The sequence below is a fragment of the Sceloporus occidentalis genome, unplaced genomic scaffold (assembly GCF_023333645.1).
Source record: "Sceloporus occidentalis isolate IW3139 unplaced genomic scaffold, rSceOcc1.0.p SCAF_1, whole genome shotgun sequence".
Classification (NCBI taxonomy): Eukaryota; Metazoa; Chordata; class Lepidosauria; order Squamata; family Phrynosomatidae; genus Sceloporus; species Sceloporus occidentalis.
The window spans coordinates 7344178-7365562 of NW_028316981.1; the positions used below are offsets into that span (position 1 = coordinate 7344178).

General features: G+C 43.5%; 1 protein-coding gene and 1 pseudogene across 2 annotated transcripts; both read right to left on the minus strand.

Annotated features, from left to right (window-relative positions):
- Positions 1-255: 255 nt before the first annotated feature.
- Positions 256-11085, minus strand: LOC149320561 (uncharacterized; annotated as a pseudogene). The gene is made up of 7 exons (XR_016278094.1): positions 10407-11085; positions 9808-10343; positions 4147-4526; positions 3996-4065; positions 3074-3162; positions 2712-2832; positions 256-2232 (listed from the first exon to the last, which is right to left on the minus strand). The product of XR_016278094.1 is annotated as an uncharacterized LOC149320561 (transcript).
- A 131-nt stretch (positions 11086-11216) lies between these two features.
- LOC149320562 (neurotrophin receptor-interacting factor homolog) lies at positions 11217-15464 on the minus strand. Its single transcript, XM_089499969.1, has 4 exons — positions 15051-15464; positions 14765-14896; positions 11766-11886; positions 11217-11230 (listed from the first exon to the last, which is right to left on the minus strand). The coding sequence occupies exons 1-4, from the start codon at positions 15462-15464 to the stop codon at positions 11217-11219; spliced, it is 681 nt and encodes a 226-aa protein (XP_089356095.1).
- Between the last annotated feature and the right edge of the window lie 5921 nt (positions 15465-21385).

Genomic DNA, 21385 nt, shown 5'->3' on the forward strand with positions numbered 1-21385 from the left:
CTACTGGGAAAGTTGAACCTTCTTAGATCCTAAATCATAAACTATTGCCTTTTCAATATAATTTCTGTATTAATAAAGTCATGTTTCAAATCAAGGTCCAGATCCAAACTGATCTTGGAATCTAAGCAGGGTCAGCTCTGGTTAGCACTTGGATGGGACGCTGCCAGCAAATACCAGGAGCTGAAGGTTATACTTCAGAGGAAGGAACTAGCAAACCATCTTTACATATTCCTTCCTAATAAATTCCTAGGAAATTCATGGAGTTGTTGTAAGTCAAAAAAAAGTGAGTTCAAGGCACATACATTCACACACAAGGTGGGTTTTCACTGAGACTCCCTCAAGGCTACTACTTTGTCATCCATTTGGTGACTCTGCCTCTTTAAAGATATAAATCTGAGGTTCAGGTAACTACCGTTCCATATTGTAAAGGTCTTGGGGTTGCCTTGTCAACTGTTCCTATGTTTCCTCTCATATCAATATTTCCTTCAATTTAACATGTAGTTTAACTTGCCATTTTTACCTCACAAAATGCTTGAGTTTTGTTCCTAGCCCCTTCTTTTGAACTTTATTTTTGCCTGTTTTCTAGTTACTGTGGCAATCTCTTACTACAGCGTTTGCCTCAGGAATTCCTTTAATGAGTTCAGGGTTCCTTCCAGCCTCTTTTCATGGATGGAAAGTGAACTTCATCTTTTGACTGAAATTTCCAATAGCAAGGCACTGAAACCCTTTTCACATTCTTGACTTTTAATGGTGTCTTCCCTGTAAGAGTCAATGGATAAACAGCAATTCTCTTTTTCTGAATTAAACTCTTTCCACACTCCTAGCATTTATATAGTTTCTCCTCTTTGTGATGTAATTGATGACGGTTAAGGCTCCTCTTCTGACTGAAACTCTTTCCACATTCCTGGCATTTAAATGGTTTCTCCTCCATGTGAATTACTTGATGAGCAGAAAGGTAATCCTTTCGAATGAATTTCTTTCCACATTCCTGGCATTGAAATGGTTTCTCCTCCATGTGAATTACTTGATGAGCAGAAAGGTAATCCTTTCGAATGAATTTCTTTCCACATTCCTGGCATTGAAATGGTTTCTCCTCCATGTGAATTACTTGATGAGCAGAAAGGCAATCCTTTCGATTGAATTTCTTTCCACATTCCAGGCATTTAAAGGGTCTCTCCCCTGTATGAGTTGTCTCATGACGAACAAGGTTACTCTTTCGATTGAACCTCTTTCCACACTCCAAGCACTGAAATAGTTTCTCCCCTGAATGATGTAATTCATGCTTAACAAGGTTTCTCTTTTGACTGAACCTCTTTCCACACTCCAAGCACTGAAGTGGTTTCTCCCTTGTGTGAGTTAATTCATGATGAGTTAAGCATGACCTCTGACTGAATTTCTTTCCACATTCCAGGCATTTCAATCGCTTCTCTCCTGGGTGAATTGATGAATGAATGAAGTTTCTTTTCTGGCTGGAGCTCTTTTCACATTTGCCATCTGTATGCGTCGTCTCATGACGTGAGAGGTTTGCCTTCTCACTGAACATCTTTTCATATTGGAAGCACTGAAACGGTTTCTCCCCTGTATGCGTTGTCTTGTGACGTGAGAGGTCAGCCTTCTGACTAAATGTCTTTCCACACTCCAAGCATTTAAATATTTTCTCCCCTGAATGATCTAACTGATGATGACCAAGGGTACTCTTTTGACTGAAACTTCTTCCACATTCTTTGCATTTAAATGGTTTCTCCCCTGTAAGACTTAATTGATGACGAGTTAAGTATGACGTCTGATGGAATAGTTCTCTGTATTGCAAGCATGGAAATGGTTTGTCTCTTGTGTGAGTTTTTTGATGATGAATAAGGCTTATGTCCTCACCAAAAGTCTTTCCATATTCCAAGCATTTCAAAAGTTTCTTCCCTATATGTCCTGCTTCATAGTTAAACTGGTGTATCTTCTGCTTTGGGTTCTTTCTACACTCCAAACCTATTAATGATTTCTCCCCTGAGTGCTGTCTTTGGTGTGACATAAAGTGTGACCTACACCTGAAACTTTTGCCACATTTACAACACAGAAATGTTTTCTCTGTTATTTGAGAAGGTTCATGGAAAATCAGTTTAAAAGATTGTTCGCCCATGTGAGTTCTCCTGTGAAGATTAAGGTTTGATTTACAACTGAAGCTTCTCCCACAAAGACAAAGACATTCACTTCTGTCTGCATTCCCATTTATATCACCACCTGGAAATGAGAAAAATATGTGGTCAAAGCGCAAGAGAGGACAAAAAACCCAAATGAAAATGACTGCCTACAGACATTATTGTGAGTAGGCTACTGGAAAGACAAATGAGGCTCCAGAGCTTCTTCAATGGCATTCCTGGGAAGCCTGTGGCAGAGACTGACCAAAGTAGAAAGCTCTTTGATGGAATTCCTAGTTGCTTGCATCCATTAAAACATGAACCCAGGAACTATCCTCTTTCTCAACTGGGTTTGCTGCCAGATATTCCTTCTTAAAAATAATGAAACGGAACTACACTGTGCTTCAGAGATGCTACAGCAAATCCTCCATAAACAAAATCTATTATTGTTATTATTTTATTTTCTATTCTGCCTTTCTCTAAAAATGTGTCTATAAAGGTTACTCTGTTCTGCATTGATCATGCCTCACGTAAAATACTGCATCTAGTTTTGGGAGTAGCATGAGAAGAAGGGAACCTTACCCAAGGAAGCCACCGTCTCCAAATTCTCCTCCATGACCTCCGTATGCAAGGCCCTTTGGTCTGGATCCAGAAAGCACCACTCCTCCTCGCTAAAATACACAGCCACCTCCTCAAAGCTCACCTAAATAAAAAAGATCCCCATCAACCCAACATACTGAACTCAATTGGGAAAGAAAATGAAGTAGCTTAGGGCTGCTGAATGCAATTTAATCTTTAGTGTAATGGCACTCAGTCACTTTAGTGAACAACTTTGACTGGAAAAAAGGAAAAGGGAGTGGTTCTGCCTGGCCCAGAAAGACAAGCAGAGAACCAGGGTACCCAGCCCGATTCTTTCTTGGTCCTCCAGGGAATTTGGTCCCTACCTGATCCAGGGTCACAGAAGCTGGTCTTAGACTCTGAAAAGAAAGAGAGGAGGAGCTGGAATCTATTGGCCATGACTGTGTTTCGTTGCCTGGAGGGAAACAAAAGGCAAAACTGTTCCTCAGCTTCAGACTGATATGTCAGGCTTACTCATGCAAACAAGGATAAAGACAAATAAGGCCAACAAGTTTTGGAGATGCAGAATGACCAAAACGTTAATCAAAGAACAAGACATTATCATCATATATTATTATCCTTTGTTTTTACCTTGCCATCACTATGTAAGGCATTTACAACTAAAAGAACAGGGAAACGACTATAAACAAAAACTGTGTAAACAGTTATGGGATGATTTCAGAGATATATGCCAAGGAAGAATGACCCCCAAAGCAACTTCTCAGGAAAGCCCTCAGAAGGGCAAAATATCACTCAGGATTCACTGGCATTTTCTCAGCATAAATGTCCAACTGAGTGTGAAGTGGTTTCTCTGGCAATAAATACATTGGCAATGTTTCCACATGGAAAGTAAGTAAAAGCTGAGTCCTGCCAGGTTATCAACCTTCAGAAACAGCACTTCAGCTGCCCTAGTGTAGGTTTTGTATTGTTGCCAAGAGATACATCCATTGTGTTTCTCTTCATGAGTGTTTCTGTCTATGGATAACTCAACCCTTTTTTTGGCATATTAGGTACTATTTTTTCGCTCTTTCAAAGTGATAGTTTGAAAAGGATCTCCTTAGACAGCTGAAGCAAAACATTTACTGGATATGGATCCCTTCCCCACATGGCCTCAGGAGAGCAAATATACAGTCCACCCATTTCAGGCACATTCAAGATAGAGAGATCAATCTGGGAAGCGCCCACTGTTTCTTTACCCATTATGGTGGTGCTTCTCTCATTTCGCTATACCATTCCACTTGTACTGACCTCTCTTTCCAGACTCTGAGAAAGCCTTCTTTGCCACAGGAAGATCACCAACCTCTTCTACAATGAGCTCCTTGGGAAGGAAAAACAGGAGCAAGTGTCACAAAAGTAAAGAATCAGGAGGGCCAGGAAATTACTAAGATAAGACTCTCACCTGCTGCTTTTCCTGCTTCCTCTCCTCTGCCTGGCTCAGGAGGAAACCTTCGGCCAGGGCCACCGCCTGGGAACTGGTCTCTGCCCCACATTCCTTGACCCAGATTGACATCTCTGGGGGAAGAACAGCCAGGAACTGCTCCAGGATCACCAGGTCCAGGATTTCAGCCTTAGTGTGTCTCTCTGGCTTTAACCATTGGAAACAGAGAGCATGGAGTCGGCTGCAAACCTCTCGGGGACCCTCAGTCTCCTTGTAGCCGAACTGTCTGAAGTGCTCCCGCTGTACCTCTGAATGGAACGTATCTTCTGTCGGGCTCTTTTGCGTAGTTGCTCTGTAAAATTCCCCATTGCTCCCAGCTGCAAGACATGGAGGGGACTTTTCTAACTCAGGGCTAGCTGAGCCTTGCTTTTCCATCTTTTACTGATGCTCCTAGGCAGCTTCCAAAAAGATCAAAGAACTGTTCTCCCTCTTGCCAGATCTCCCCTCAAAGCAAAAGATTGGGGACACCACTCCTAGAAAGGAAATATGTTTCAAGAATGAGGCATGGTGAAGAATCTCTTTAGATGGAGATGCTTAATGTTCAGTTCACTCTAGATATTTGCTCTTTTCCTCCTCTGTATAGCAGACCAATACCAGGAGTGAAAGAAAAGCTAGATGAGATGTCCTGTCCTTCTGTGTCACAGACTGAAACCTTAATCCTATTCAGCATTCATCCAATAGCTGTGTTGCCGTCTACCTATTCCCCAATCTCTCTCCTTTCCTTTGTGTGTCCCTCTGTGTCCCCACCCAAGTCTTGCAAAACAGCTGGCAAAATGTGGGCTAGGCACTGTAACTATTAGGTGGATTTGTAATTGGTTGACCAAAGGGTGCTCAGCAATGGCTCCTTTTCATCTTGGAGAGAAGTGACAGGGTTCTGTCTTGGGCAGACAGGGCAATTTTTTTCTAGGCTGCATCAACAGGAGTATATTGTCTAGATCAGTGGTCCCCAAATTGTGCCCTTTAAGAGATTTTGGACTTCAGCTCCCAGAAGCCTCAGCCATTTTGGCCAATAGTCTGGGTTTCTGGGAGCTGAAGTCCAAAATCTGTTATAGGGCAGTTTGGGGATCACTGGTTTAGATCAAGGGAAGTAATGCCAGTGTATTCTGCTTTGGTCAAGCCTCACCTGGAATACTGTGTCCAGTTCTGGGCATTACAGTTCAAAAAGGATCTGGGGAAACTGGAGCATGTCCAGAGGAGAGCAACCAAAATGGTGAAGGGTCTGGAAACATGCCTTATGAGGAGAGACTCAGGGAGCTGGGTATGTTCAGCCTGGGGAAAAGAAGGTTAAGAGGTGATATAATAGCTGTATTTAAATATCTGAAGGACTATCATATTGAGGATGGAGCAAGTTTGATTTTTTCTGCTCCAGAGCCTAGGACCCGGAGCAATGCATTCAAACTACAGGAAGAGAGATTCCATCTGGACATTAGGGAGAACTTCCTAAAGATAGCAGCTGTTCGATAGTGTAACAGACTCCCTTGGAAGGTGGAGGAGACTCCTTTTTTGAGGACTTTATACAGAGGCTGGATGGCCATGTGTTGAGGGTGCTTTGATTGTGTATTCCTGCATGGCAGGGGTTTGGACTGGATGGCCCTTGCAGTCTCCTCTAATCCTATGCTTCCATGATTCTAAGTCGCACGGAAAGGCAATGGCCCAGGGATCTCTCCCAAACCCTTCCCCTCTGATGGACCATGGGGATACTACCCTCAAGGATAGCATCCTCATGCTGGGTCTGAGGGAGAGGAGGAAGGGTTCCCCCATAGAGCTGGAAAGGGCCCCATAGAGCCCCCAAAGTCCCTCCTTCCCTCTCCATGAGGGACTCTTCCTCCTCCTCCTCTGATCCTGAACTGATCCTGTGGAAAAGGAAGAGGGCTGGGATGGCACCCTTCAGGCCTTCTGCTCAGTCTCTCCACAGAAGACTTTTCAAGGGGGAGGCAGGGCAATCTCTCCCATTTTCCATTTATTCCTAAACTGTTCTTGACCTATCAAACTCTGTGGCTGTAAGGGAAAGCAATGTTCCTTTTTAGTTTGTAACATGCCTTTCTCTGGATAATAGGCCTCCTGGCAACTAATAACACATTTAAAACAATCCAAATCAAACATTCAATCCCCAACCCTTAGAATGGAGAGAGAGACAAAGACTTCCCAGCAGAGAACAGATCTTTAACCCAAAAGTCCCTCTTCCTTCCCAGAAGACAAAAGGCATCCATCTCCTCAGAGAGAGAGGTTTGAACCCAGGAACACTGGCTTTAGGCACTTTGCTTTCACTATTCAGCTGAACAATGTAATATTCAAAGCAGAAGGAGAGGAAGGAAGGAGTGTGTGTGTGTGTGTGAGAGAGAGAGAGAGAGAGAGAGAGAGAAAGAGAAGAATTATCTAAAAAAGGAGAAGCAGATTTACCACTTAAAGAGGTTCAGGAGATGCCTAAGGAGCAGCCAGGCACCTTCTCTCTCTCCAGGAGGCTCCCCTTCACTTCCCTCCTGGGCTCCCAAGGGCTGCTCCACCTCCAGACCCTCCATGTGAAGAAGATTTGCACTCTGGACCGGAAGAGGAGGGGAGCTGGAAACCCTTCCTCCTCCTCCTCCTCGGTTGTCTTTTTTCTCTCCATGAATCCATTTCCTTCTTGGGAAGCCAAAGAGCTCCATCTTCCTCTGGGGATCCAGGATCTCTTATCCTTTCTTTTGTTTTTTTAATTAAAATTTTTGTTCAGTTTTCAGGTAGCCCTAAGAGAACAAAGCCACTGACACCAGCATCAGCCTTGAAGGTGGCCAAGGAGGGATGGAGGAATGCAAGCTTTCCAGGTGAAGTGGCAGCATCAGCCTCTCTGCAGGAAGCAAAACCAAAAAGCTGGAGCTGGGAAAGGAGGAGAGTTTGCTCTGGGTGACTCTTCCATGGCTGAATGTGTGGAAAGGCAAAACAGGCTGCATCCACACTGCTGAAATAATCCAGTTTGACACCACTTTAACTGCCAAGGCTCAGAGCTAAGGGATTCTGAGATCTGTAGTTTTGTGAGCCTTCTCTGTCAGAGAGCTCTGATGCCACAACTACAGTTCCCAGAATCCCATAGCATTGAGCCATGGCAATTAAAGCGGTGTCAAACTGGATTATTTCTGCAGTGCGGCCGCAGAATAAGAACAGCAGCATCTTGACAAAAGGCAGGCCTATGACTAACATCATAGTATCATTCTTTTACCAATCTGATTTTAACACCTTTGCCACAAAATGTATCACTGTTTTTAGATTTTGGAAGTTATTATGCAGTGCTATATATGGCCAACATGGCTACAAACCTGATCTCTTTTTTTGATAAAATTACCAGCTTGTTAGATGAAGGGAATGCTGTGGATAGAGTATATCTTGATTTCAGTAAGGCCTTTGACAAAGTTCCCCATGATATTCTTGCAAACAAGCTTGTAAAATGTGGGCTGGACAAGGCAACTGTCACATGGATTTGTAATTGGTTGACTGGCCGAAGCCAAAGGGTACTCAGCAGGCTTCTCTTCAGCCTGGAGAGAAGTGACCAGTGGTGTCCCACAGGGCTCTGTCCTGGGCCCAGTGCTATTCAACATCTTTATCAATGACTTGGAGGACAAAATTGGGGGCATACTTATCAAATTTGCAGATGACACCAAATTAGGAGGAATAGCTAATACTCCAGAGGACAGAATCAAGATTGAAAATGACCTGAACAGACTAGAAAGCTGGGCCACAGCTAACAAAATGAACTTCAACACAGAGAAATGTAAGGTACTGCACTTAGGGAGGAAAAATAAAATGCACAGATATAAGATGGGGGACACCTGGCTGAATGAAACTACGTGTGAAAGGGATCTAGGAGTTCAAGTAGACCATAAGTTGAACATGAGTGGCAGCTAACAAGGCCAATGTGATTTTAGGCTGCATCAATAGAAGTATAGTGTCTAGATCAAGAGAAGTAATAGTGCCACTGTATTCTGCTCTGGTCAGGCCCCACCTGGAATATTGTGTCCAGTTCTAGGCACCACAATTCAGAAAGGACATTGAGAAACTGGAGCATGTCCAAAGGAGGGCGACTAAAATGGTGAAAGGTCTGGAAACCATGCCCTATGAGGAACGACTCAGGGAGCTGGGGATGTTTAGCCTGTAGAAGAGAAGGTTAAGAGATGATGTGATAGCCTTGTTTAAATATTGGAAGGGGTGTCATATTGATGAGGGAGCAAGCTTGTTTTCTGCTGCTCCAGATACTAGGACCCAATGGAGCAATGGATGCAAGCTCCAGGAAAAGAGATTCCATCTCAACATTAGGAGGAACTTCCTGACAGTAAGGGCTGTCCGACAGTGGAACACACTCCCTTGGAGTGTAGTGGAGTCTGCTTCCTTGGAGGTCTTTAAACAGAGGCTGGATGGCCATCTGTCAGGGATGCTTTGATTTGGATTTCCTGCATGGCAGGGGGTTGGACTGGATGGCCCTAGTGGTCTCTTCCAACTCTACGATTCTATGATTCTATATCCCTTTGCCTTATTAGCCTCATGATCCCCTCCTTGGATCTGGTTTTCTGGCATCAAAACTAAGTAGCTGTGTTGCTCAGTGGGTTCAGTGTAGAAAAGCGGGATGAAAAGCTCTCTCTCTCTCTCTCAGTTCTTGAATGAAAACAGTCAGACACAGTTGTAGAAAATAAAAGCCGTAAGGATTTATTATATAACAATCAGGTTAAACACTAACTCCTGCTACTGGCAAAGCTGTTTCTCCTTAGGTCCATAATCATAATCTGCTTACTTTTCTATATAATTTCTGCATTAATAAAGTGGGGTTTAAGAACAAGCCCCAGATCCAAACTGATCTTGGAATCTAAGCAGGGTCAGCTGTAGTTGGTACTTGGATGGGACGCTGCCAACAAATACCAGGTGCTTAGGTTATATTTCAGAGGAAGGAGCAACCAAACCACCTTTACATATTCCTTCCTAATAAGCCGCTAGGAAATTCATGGGGTTGCTGTAAGTCAAAAAGTGAGGGAGGGTAGGGGGGGAAGGGAACGTTGTATAAGGGAAAAATTTTTTGGAAATGTGAATAATTTTAAATTTGTTTAAATAAAAAAAAAGTGAGTTCAAGGCACATACATTAATAAACATATTATTCACATAGAAGATGAGTTTTCACTGAGATCTAGACTCCCTCAAGGCTACTACTTTGTTACCTATTTGGTGACTTTGTCTCTTTTAAAAAATAAATCTGAAGTTCAGGTAACTACCATTCCATATTGTAAAGGTCTTGGGGTTGCCTTGTCAACTGTTCCTATGTTTCCTCTCATATCAATATTTCCTTCAATTTAACATGTAGTTTAACTTGCCATTTTTACCTCACAAAATGCTTGAGTTTTGTTCCTAGCCCCTTCTTTTGAACTTTATTTTTGCCTGTTTTCTAGTTACTGTGGCAATCTCTTACTACAACGTTTACTTCAGAAATTGCGTTAATGAGTTCTGGGTTCCTTCCAGCCTCTTTTCGTGGATGGAAAGTGAACTTCATCTTTTGACTGAAATTTCCAACAGCAAGGCACTGAAACCCTTTTTACATTCTTGACTTTTAATGGTGTCTTCCCTGTAAGAGTCAATGGATAAATAGCAATTCTCTTTTCTGAATTAAACTCTTTCCACACTCCTAGCATTCATATAGTTTCTTCTTTTGTGATGTAATTGATGATGGTTAAGGCTCCTCTTCTGACTGAAACTCTTTCCACATTCCTGGCATTTATATGGTTTCTCCTCCATGTGAATTGTTTGATGAGAAGAAAGCTTATCCTTTCCACCGAATTTCTTTCCACATTCCAGGCATTTAAAGGGTCTCTCCCCTGTATGAATTGTCTCATGACGTGAGAGGCTTCCTTTCTGAGTGAACATCTTTCTACACTCCAAACATTGAAATGGTTTCTCCCCTGAATGATGTAATTCATGACGAACAAGGTTTCTCTTTTGGCTGAACCTCTTTCCACACTCCAAGCACTGAAATGGTTTCTCCCCTGTGTGAGTTAATTCATGACGAACAAGGCTACTCTTTCGATTGAACCTCTTTCCACACTGCAAGCACTGAAGTGGTTTCTCCCTTGTGTGAGATAATTGATGATGAGTTAAGCATGACTTTTGACTGAATTTCTTTCCACATTCCAGGCATTTCAAACGCTTCTCTCCTGGGTGAGTTGATGAAAGAATGAAGTTTCTTTTCTGGCTGAGGCTCTTTTCACATTTGCCATCTGTATGCGTCGTCTCATGACGTGAGAGGTTACTCTTTCGATTGAACCTCATTCCACACTGCAAGCACTGATATGGTTTCTCCCTTGTGTGAGTTAATTCATGACGAGTTAAGCATGACCTCTGACTAAATTTCTTTCCACATTCCAGGCATTTCAATCGCTTCTCTCCTGGGTGAATTGATGAATGAATGAAGTTTCTTTTCTGGCTGAGGCTCTTTCCACATTTGCCATCTGTATGCCTCGTCTCATGACGTGAGAGGTCAGCCTTCTGACTAAATGTCTTTCCACACTCCAAGCATTTAAATATTTTCTCTCCTGAATGATCTAACTGATGATGACCAAGGGTACTCTTTTGACTGAAACTCCTTCCACATTCTTTGCATTTAAATGGTTTCTCCCCTGTAAAACTTAATTGATGACGAGTTAAGTATGACTTCTGATGGAATAGTTCTCTGTATTGCAAGCATGGAAATGGTTTGTCTCCTGTGTGAGTTTTTTGATGATGAATAAGGCTTATGTCCTCACCAAAAGTCTTTCCATATTCCAAGCATTTCAAAAGTTTCTTCCCTGTATGTCCTGCTTCATAGTTAATCTGGTGTATCTTCTGCTTTGGGTTCTTGCTACACTCCAAACCTATTAATGATTTCTCCCCTGAGTGCAGTTTTTGATGTGACATAAAGTGTGACCTACACCTGAAACTTTTGCCACATTTACAACACGGAAATGGTTTTTCTGTTCTTTGAGAGGGTTCATGGGAAATCAGTTTTTCCCTATAACTACTCTCACCATCTTTAAAAGATTGTTCTCCTATGTGAGTTCTCCTGTGAAGATTAAGGTTTGATTTACAACTGAAGCTTCTCCCACAAACAAGACAAAGACATTCACTTCCGTCTGCATTCCCATTTATATCACTTCCTGGAAATGAGAAAAATATGTGGTCAAAGCGCAAGAGAGGACAAAACCCCCAAAATAAAATGACTTCCTAATAGACATTATTGTGAGTGGGCTACTGGAAAGACAAAGGAGACTCCTGAGCTTCTCCATTGACATTCCTGGGAAGCTTGTGGCAGATCCTGACCAAAGTAGAAAGCTCTTTGATGGAACTCCTAGTTGTTTGCATCCATGAAAACGTGAACCCAAGAACTATCCTCTCTTTCAATTGATTTGCCACACTGTGCTTCACAGATGCCACAGCAAATCCTAAATAAACAAAATCTATTGTTATTATTTTATTTTCTAGCCTGCCTTTTTCTAAAAATGTGTCTTTATAAAGATTACTCTGTTCTGCATTGGTCACGCCTCACAGGAAATACTGCATCTAGTTTTGGGAGTAGCATGAGAAGAAGGGAACCTTACCCAAGGAAGCCACCGTCTCCAAATTCTCCTCCATGACTTCCGTATGCAAGGCCCTTTGGTCTGGATCCAGAAAGCACCACTCCTCCTCACTGAAATACACAGCCACCTCCTCAAAGCTCACCTAAATAAAAAAGATCCCCCTCAACCCAACATACTGAACTCAATTGGGAAAGAAAATGAAGTAGCTTAGGGCTGCTGAATGCAATTTAATCTTTAGTGCAGGGGTAGGCAACCTTTTTGAGCCGGGGGCCGGGTTGCTGTCCCTCAGACAACTGGGGGGCCGAAGCCAAAAAATGAATAATTAAATAATTTTTTTTAAAAAATTAAATAAATAAATAAACCGGTTCAAATGTAGGATAAAAATTTCAAATGGAGGACACTTTTTAAAAAAAAAATGGAGGACATGCTAACAAATTGGCTGATTTTTAAAAAAATGTTAATATAAATGCATGTTTCAGAGGCTTCTATAGACAATTGCCCCCCTTGGCCGCCTCCTCCTGATAGGCCAAAGGCCCCACGCCCTCACGTGAGAGGCCAAAGGCTCCGCCGGCAATCGGCAGCAGGACCAGGCTGGGGCCAGTCCCAAGGCCTTGCCGGGCCGCATCCGGCCCGCGGGCCACAGGTTGCCTACCCCTGCTTTAGTGTAATGGCACTCAAGTCACTTTAGTGAACAACTTTGACTCAATAAAGGAAAGGGAGTGGTTCTGCCTGGCCCAGAAAGACAAGCAGAGAACCAGGGTACCCAGCCTGATTCCTTCTTGGTCCTCCAGGGAATTTGGTCCCTACCTGATCCAGCGTCACAGAAGCTGGTCTCAGTCTGTGAAAAGGAAGAGAGGAGCTGGGATCTATTGGCCACGGCTGTGCTTCTCTGCCTGGAGGGAAACAAAAGGCAAAACTGTTCTTTTGCTGCTGACTGATGTATATTTCTACTCACGCAAACAAGGACAATTAGGCGGATAGTTTTTAGAGACTTAGAATGACCAAGAGGTTGATGGGGGAACAAGACATGATAATAATAGTAATAATAATATTAAATTTATAATAAAATATAAATTTTATTTATATTTCCCACCTCTCCCAGGGGATCGAGGTGGGATTACAACCATAAAACCGTAATAACATCTAAAATACATGCAGTAAAACAATAACATCACTCAAAAATACAATTCAGAAAAATGAAATCATCGTCTAAAATACACAGTTACGACCAGAAGTAGGAGTTTTCCTTCGTTCTTTATAAAAGATCCGCAGGGTAAGCCCGCCAGAAGAGATCCGTCTTAAGTGCCTTCTTAAAGACATCTAAGGTGGTAATAAGACAGATCTCTTCCGGCAAGTTGTTCCATAACTTAGGGGCTATGGCTGTGTATGCTCTGTGGGAAGTTGTTGATAACTTAGTCTTTGAATATTCTAATAATTTTTCCCCAGATGTTCTGAGAATGCGGGGCGGATTATGTAGGGAGAGGGGTTCCCTCAAGTAACTTGAGCCCAAGCTATGTAGGGCTTTAAAGGTAATGACCAACACTTTGTATTGAGCCCAGAAGCTGATTGGCAACCAATGAAGGAATTTTAACACCAGTGTTATATGGTCTGACCTACATGTTCCAGTGACCAATCTCGCTTCTGCATTTTGAACCAATTGAAGCTTCTGAACTTGGTACAAAGATAGCCCATGTAGAGCGCATTACAAAAATCTAAACAAGAGATTACCAGTGCATGTACCACTGCTTCAAGGTTGACAAATCTGTATCCCTGGACTTGAGGTACCTATCATGAGTACCTCTGTTTTCTCTGGATTCAGCTCATCCAGCACATTACTGACCCTTGGCAGGCATCCAGAGGAGAGATGCCGTTCTTATTTGCTGCAACAGTTGGAGACATAGATAGATCTGGGTGTCATCACCATACAGATAATTCCGTGTCCCATGTCTCCGGATGATCTCTCCCAGTGGCTTCATGTAAATGTTAAACAGCATGGAGGATAGAATGGTGCCCCGAGGGACATCAGATGTCAGCTCTCTCTTAGAGGAACAGCAGCTATCCCCCAGCTTCACCATCTGGAATCTGCCCAAGAGATAGGAATGGAGCCACAGGAGTGCAGTGCTCCCAATGGCTAACTCCCTCAGGCGTTCCAGAAGGATACCACAGTCGATGGTATCGAAAGCCAAGGAAGACTGACTCCCAAAACAGCTTCTCAGGGAAGCCCTCAGAAGGGCAAAATATCACTAAGGACTCACTGGCTTTTTCTGGGCATGAATGTTCAACTGGAGGTGGAGAGGTTTCTGTGAGTCTAGAAGTTCGTAATAAGTACAGTATAAGCATTTTCCACACAGAAAGCAAGTAAAAGCCAAGGACTGCAAGGTTTTCAACCTTCAAAAACTGCAGCCTTGTGCAGACTTTGCCAAGAGATACATCAATTGTGTTTCTGTTCATTGTTAATGTATATTTGAGGTAAAGAAGGCTGGACTAAGTAGTTACATCGTGGGAATGTTGTATATATGAGAACAAACTCTGTTCTGGTGAATTCTGGGAGTTTGGAGTCTGAGAGAGTAAGACGTATTGTACAGTAATAGTAATTAGCTCGTGTATTTAGCAATAAGAAAATAAAAGCCCTCTAAGGAGTGAATGTGCTGGACTGTGTTTCTTTAATTCAGCAGCTGTTTCACTAGGCATTGTTCCAGCTGCATCTGCATCCAGTTGGCATCAGACCAGGACCACAGGCAAGATACATCACTCAAAACATCAACATCCATGTGCGTTTCACTCTATGTATAACTCAACCCCTTTTCTGGCATAAAGGCTACTTTATTTATTTATTTATTTATTTATTTATTTAGCTCTTTCAAAATGCTGGTTTGAAAAGGATCTCCTTAAACAGTTGAAGCAAAACATTTATTGGATAAGGACCCCTTCCCCATATACAGTAAGCTCAGAAGAGCAAATATACAGTCCACCATTTCAGGTACATTCAAGATAGGGAGATCAATCTGGGAAGCACCCACTGATTCTTTACCCATTATGGTGGTGTTTCTTTCATTTTGCTGTACCATCCACTTGGACTGCACTGTCTTTCCAGAGTCTGAGAGAGCCTTCTCTGCCACAGGAAGATCACCAGCCTCTTCTACAATGAGATCCTTGGGAGGAAAAATGAGAACAAGTATCAGAAAGAGAATGATCTGAAATGATCTGGATCTTCCCTCCAGGATGATTTCCAGAAAATACTGAGCAATAAATGGGGTTGGAGGCTTACAGTATCTTGCAAATTCCCAGGATAAAACTCTTTCTTACCTGTTGCTTTTCCTGCTTCCCCTCCTCTGCCTGGCTCAGGAGGAAACCTTCGGCCAGGGCCACCGCTTGGGAACTGGTCTCTGCCCCGCATTCCCTGACCCAGGCTGCCATCTCTGGGGGAAGGACAGCCAAGAACTGCTCAAGGATCACCAGGTCCAAGATCTGAGCTTTTGTGTGTCTTTCTGGCTGCAGCCACTGATGGCAAAGAGCATAGAGTCGTCTGCAAACCTCTCGGGGGCCGTCGGCTTCCTTGTAGCAGAACTGCTTAATATGCTCGTACTGTACCTCTGAATGGGACGTATCTTGTGTCAGGCTCTTCTGCATGGTTTCTCTGTAGTATTCCCCACTACTCCCATCTAAAAGACATGGAAGGCCTTTCCTTAACTCAGGGCCAGCTAAGTCTTGCTTTTCCATCATTGACTGGTGCTCATAGACATATTCCAAAACAGACAAAGATAGTCACTCAAGGCAAAAGACTGGAGACACCATTCCTAGAAAGGAAAAATGTTTCATGAATGCATTATGGTGAATGCTCTCTTGAGGTAGATTGATTAATTCCCAGTCCTACTCTTGATATTTGCTCCTCTCCTTCCCTGTATAGCAGACCAGCACCATGATTGAAGGAAAAGCTAGAGAAGATTTCCTTTCTTTCTGAGTCACAGATTAGAATCAGAGAATGATAGAATCATAGAGTTGGAAGAGACAACAAGGGCTATCCCGTCCAACCCCCTGCCATGCAGGAAATCCTAATCAAAGCATACCCAACAGATGGTCATCCAGCCTCTGAGGGAGTGTGTTCCACTGTCAAACAGCCCTTACTGTCAGGAAGGTCCTCCTAATGTTGAGGTGGAATCTCTTTTCCTGGAGCTTGCATCCATTGTTCTGAGTCCTAGTCTCTGGAACTCCAGAAAACAAGCTTGCACCCTCCTCAATATGATATCCCTTCAAATATTTAAACAGGGCTATCATATCTCCTCTTAATTTTCTCTTCTCCAGGCTAAACATCCCCAGTTCCCTGAGTCATTCCTCATAGGACATGGTTTCCAGACCCTTCACCATTTTAATCGCCCTCCTTTGGACACGCTCTTTTCTCCAGATCCTTTTTAGATTGTGGTGCCCAGAACTGGACACAGTATTCCAGATGGGGTTTGACCAAAGCAGAATACAGTGATCTAGACACTATACTTCTATTGATGCAGCCTAACATCGCATTGGCCTAGTTAGCTGCTGCATTGCACTGTTGACTCATGTTCAACTTGTGGTCTACTTGGACTCCTAGATCTCTTTCACTTGTAGTCTCATTCAGCCAGGTGTCCAGTCCTGCAGCCTATATCTGTGTATTTCATTTTTCCACCCTAAGTGCAGTACCTTACATTTCTCTGTGTTGAAATTCATTTTGTTAGATTTGGCCCAGCTTTCTAGTCTATTCAGGTCCTTTTGGATTTTGATCCTGTCTTCTATCCAGCATTCATTCAACAGCTGTGTCGCCATCAACTCATTCTCCAGTCTCTCTGCTTTCCCTTGTGTGTTCCTGTCAGGCATGGCTTTAAAGTTCTTCTTCTTCATCAGAAAAAGAAGCAGACTTACCAGTTGAAGAGACTCAACAGGTGCTTAAAGACCAGCCCAGCTCTATTACCATTCTGTAGGTGAGTTCAGAATCAGAGGAGGAGTGAAGTCCCCCCAAGTCTTGCAAACAAGTTAGTAAAATATGGGCTAGGCAATGCAACTATTAGGTGGATTTGTAATTGGTTGACTGGCCGAACCCAAAGGGTGCTCAGCAATGGTCTTCAAGCTGGAGAGAAGTGACAGAGTTGTGTCTTGGGCCCAGAGCTAGTCAACATACTTATCAATGACTTGGATGAAAGAATACAGGGGATGCTTATCAAATTTTCAGATGACACCAAATTAGGAGGAGTAGCTAACACCCCAGAAGAGAGGATCAAAAAATGACCTGCCTGTACAGATTAGAAAGCTGGTTCAAAACTAACAAAATGATTTTCAAAAGGGAGAAATATAAGGTACTGGACTTGGGGGGGGGAAATGAAATACATAGATTTGGGATGGGAGACACCTGGCTTGACAACAGCACATGTGAAAGGGATCTAGGAGTCCTAGTACACGAAAGTTGAACATGGGTCAACAGTGTGATGCAGCTGCTAAAAAAGCCTATTTTTAGGCTGCATCAACAGGAGTATATTGTCTAGATTAGTGGTCACCCAAACTGTGTCTTTTGAACTTCAGCTCCCAGATGCCACAGCCATTTTGGCCGATAGTCTGGGTTTCTAGGAGCTGAAGTCCAAAATCTCTTAAAGGGCAGTTTGGGGATCACTAGTTTAGATCAAGGGAAGTAACAGTGCCAATGTATTCTGCTTTGGTCAGGCCTCACTTGGAATACTATGTCCAGTTCTAGGCACCAGAATTCAATAAGGAAGTTGACAAGCTGAGGCGTGTCCAGAGGAGGGCAACCAAAATGGCAAAGGGCTTGGAAACCATGTCTTCTAGGAGAGACTCGGGGACCTGGTTATGTTCAGCCTGGGGAAAAGAAGGTTAAGAAGTGATATTATAGTCTTAAGTATTTGAAGGGGTGTCACATTGAGGATGGAACAAGCTTATTGTCTGCTGCTCTAGAAACTAGAACACGAAACAATAAATGCAAACTACAAGAAAAGAGATTCCATCTAAACTTTAGGAGGAGCCTCCTGACAGTAAGAGCTGTTTGACATTTGAAGGACTATCATATGGAGGATGGAGGAAGCTTGTTTTCTGCTGCTCCAGAGATGCCCAACCAATGCCCAACCTCCCACTGTATTTAACAGCAGCATGTCTTCTGTGCTCTTCCCAAGGAATGGATGGCAGCCTCATGCTGTGTCCGAGGGAAAGAGGAGGAAGGGTTCCCCCATAGAGCTGGAAAGGGCCCCATAGGGCCCCCAAAGTCCCTCCTTCCCTCTCCATGAGGGACTCTTCCTCCTCCTACTCCTCTGATCCTGAGCTGATCCTGTGGAAAAGGAGGAGGGCTGGAATGGCACCCTTCAGGCCTTCTGCTCAGTCTCTTCATAGAAGGCTTTTCAAGGGGGAGGCAGGGCAATCTCCCCCATTTTCCTCCTCATTCTTCATTTATTCATAAACTGTTACTGACCTATCAAGCTCAGTGGCTGTAAGAGAAAGCAATGTTCCTTTTTAGTCATTCTTCAAGGTGAAGGCAAAACATTTTGGTGCCTGAGGCAAAGGACAAGATGGCCCCCTCTTTGCCCAGAGCACAAGGTAGAGGATGATGGGCTTTAGTTCCCCAAAGAAAGAAAAGGGAGGAGGGAGAGGAACCCTTCTTTGCCTTTCTCAGCCTCACAGCTGCATTGAGTTATATTCATAAATAATAAACCTAAATATAAGAATAATTCATTTGTACAATGCCTTTCTCTGGATAATGGGCCTCCAGGCAACTAATAACATATTTAAAACAATCCAAATCAAACATTCAATCCCCATCCCTTAGAATAGAGAGAGAGAGAGAAGGACTTCCCAGCAGAGAAGAGATCTTTAACCCAAGAGTCCTGCCTCCTTCTCAGAAGACAAAAGGCATCCATCTTCTCAGAGAGAGAGGTTTGAACCCAGGAAAACTGACTTTTGGGATTTTGCTTTCAGGCTTTAGCACCAACTAAACAATGTAAAAATTAAAAGGAGAGGAAGGAGAGAGAGAGAGAGAGAGATGAAGAATTAGCTGAAGAAAGACAAGTAGATTTACCATCTTAAGAGGCCCAGGAGCAGCAAGGCAATCCTTCTTTCTCCAGGAGGCTCCCCTTCCCTTCCCAATAAATCCCTTCCCTCCTGGGCTCCCAAGGGCTGCCCCACCTCCAGACCCTCCCAGGGAAGGAGATTCGCACTCAGGACTGGAAGAGGAGGGCAGTTGGCAAGCCTTTCTCCTGCTCTAGGACTCCATTTCCTCCGTTTTAACCCTTGGGAAGCCAAAGAGCCCCATCTTCCTCTGGGGATCCAGAATTTCTCATCCTTTTGCTTGCTTTGTTAAAATTTTAAAACTTTTGTACAGTTTTCAGGTAGTGCTAAGTGACCAAAACCACTGACACAAACACACCATTGAAAAACCGTCCCTCCTCCTCCTCTGTCCAGCTGGAGGTCTTTTTAAGCAGCATCAGCATTGAAGAGGTCAAGGAGGGATGGAGGAATACAGGCTTTCCAGGTGAAGCTGCAGCATCAGCCTCTCTGCAGGAAGCAAAACCAAAAACCTGGAGCTGGGAAAGAAGGAGAGTTTACAATTTTTTTTTGGGGGGGGGGCTTTTCCATGGCTGAATGTGTGGAAAGACAATGGCAGCTCCCTCCAGAATCCCTGACTTTGGAGCCCCTGGGGAGGGCAAAACAGTGGCTGCATCCACACTGCAGAAATATTCCAGTTTAACACCACTTTAACTGCCATGGCTCAGCGCTATGGGATTATAAAAGCTGTAGTTTTGTCAGAGAGCTTTGATGCCACAACAAACTACCATTCCCAGAATTCCATAGTATTGAGCCATATCTCAGTCAACAGAGGTGTTAATAATTTGCAAAGAGCTGACAAACTCCTTTTTTCAGTGTTTTTTTCCTTTAACATACCTCGCCTCTCCCCCATTTCTTCTTCATCCTCTGGCTAGTTAACCAAAATATTAGGCAGTTTCAGCATTAGGAGGATGGAGAGGGAGTTCTGGAGGGATAGAGGCTTTCATTCCTTGTCGCTTTACAGAAACAGATCTGCAGAAAACAGTGCTTCTTGTCCCCTTCCTACCTGAACATGTGTTTCTTTGTTCATACTTTCCTTCTACAAACAGCCCTGCGAGGAAGTCCAGGTTGAGAAAGTCAGCTTTGCCCAGGGTCCGCTCTCATGGCTGCTTGGGGGACTCCAACCCAGATTGCCAGACATCCCAGGCCAAGGCTGCAACCCTCAACACCAGACTGACCCAAAGGCAGATTTAAGTCCAGGCCAGTAGTTGGAGGGGTTTCAAGGAACTTCTGCAATACACTCATCCCTCCACATTGGCTGGGGTTAGGGGCACGGGACCCCCGTGAATGTGGGAAGACCCCAAAGAAGAGAAACACCATGTTTTTACCTGAGAGAACACCCCTCTAGGAACCTCTAGGGCCTTTAGGTCAACTCTGTGATCAACATCTGCCACACACTGACCACAGAATTGCACTGAAGGAGCTACAAATGCCTAGAGAAGGCTTCTCCCTAGGAATTGCTAGGTCTTTCAGTGCCACTTTTGGTTAAAGCTGACCATAGAGTTGCACTGGAGGACCAAAATATTCCTAGAGATAACATATTAATAAAATCCGTGAATAATCAAATCCACAAAAGTCAAAGCTGCAAATGTGGAGAGAAGAGTGTTCTTGTTGTATTGACAGTATAAACATGAGGCTCACCTGATATTGCTGAGCCTTTGGTGGTTCCACATCCCACCCCACTTTCCTGGCTTTTGTGCGTTTGGCATTCATTCAGACAAAAAAGCCACAGTCTTTTCTCCCTTTGCCCTTTTTGTCTGGTTCTTTGCAGCAAGACAACCAAAGGAGGAGGCTCCTATCACTCTCCTTGGCTAACAGCAATAGTGCTGGCAGCCCCACAATGGACAACCAGGGACACAAAAGAAGTATCTTTTTGGTCCTACTAACTAATGGGATTTATATTTCATTTCCTGGACTTTGGGCTCTTCGTCTCCCAGAACGCACATGGCAGGAGGAAGGAGTGGCCTGCCTGCATCCCTCCACAACCTTCTGCACCGCAGAAATAATTCAGTTTGAGACCACTTTAACTGCCATGGTTCAATGCTATGGAATTCTGGGAATCATAATATATTGTTGCACCAGAACTCTCTGGCAAAGAAGGCTAAACATCTTTTGATAAACTACTATTCAAAGAATGCCATAGTACTGAGCCACAAGTTAAACTGGTGTCAAACTGGATTATTTCTGCACTGGAGACGCAAAGCAACAGCAGCAGCAGCATTTTGACAAAAGGCAGGCCTGTGACTAACATCATTGTATCATTCTTTCGCCAATCTGATTTTGACACCTTTGCCGGATGTAGCAGCTGGAGGAGGTTTGAAAGCTTGCATCGTGTTTTTGTGCGTTTTGGTTGGCCCACATAATGCATCACTCTTTTTTGGATTTTGGATGTTATTGTGTATATGGCCAACATGGCTACCCTAGATATGTCTCCTTTCCTTATTACCCTCAAGATCCCTCCTTGCATCTTGTTTTCTGACATCAAAACTAAGTAGCTGTAATTCTCCGTGGGTTCAGTGTGGTAAAGCAGAATGAATGAACAGCTCTCTCTTTCAGTTCTTGAACAAAAA

Bases quoted from the DNA above. Each gene is read 5' to 3' on its own strand.
- LOC149320562 (XM_089499969.1), bottom strand. From the start codon at position 15,464: ATGGAAAAGCAAGACTTAGCTGGCCCTGAGTTAAGGAAAGGCCTTCCA. The intron at 14,897-15,050 runs GTAAGAAAGAGT...TTTCCTCCCAAG, and splicing joins GGAAGCAGGAAAAGCAACAG to GATCTCATTGTAGAAGAGGC. The intron at 11,887-14,764 runs GTGGGTGCTTCC...TTTTTTATTTAG, and splicing joins CCATAATGGGTAAAGAATCA to GTGAGCTTTGAGGAGGTGGC.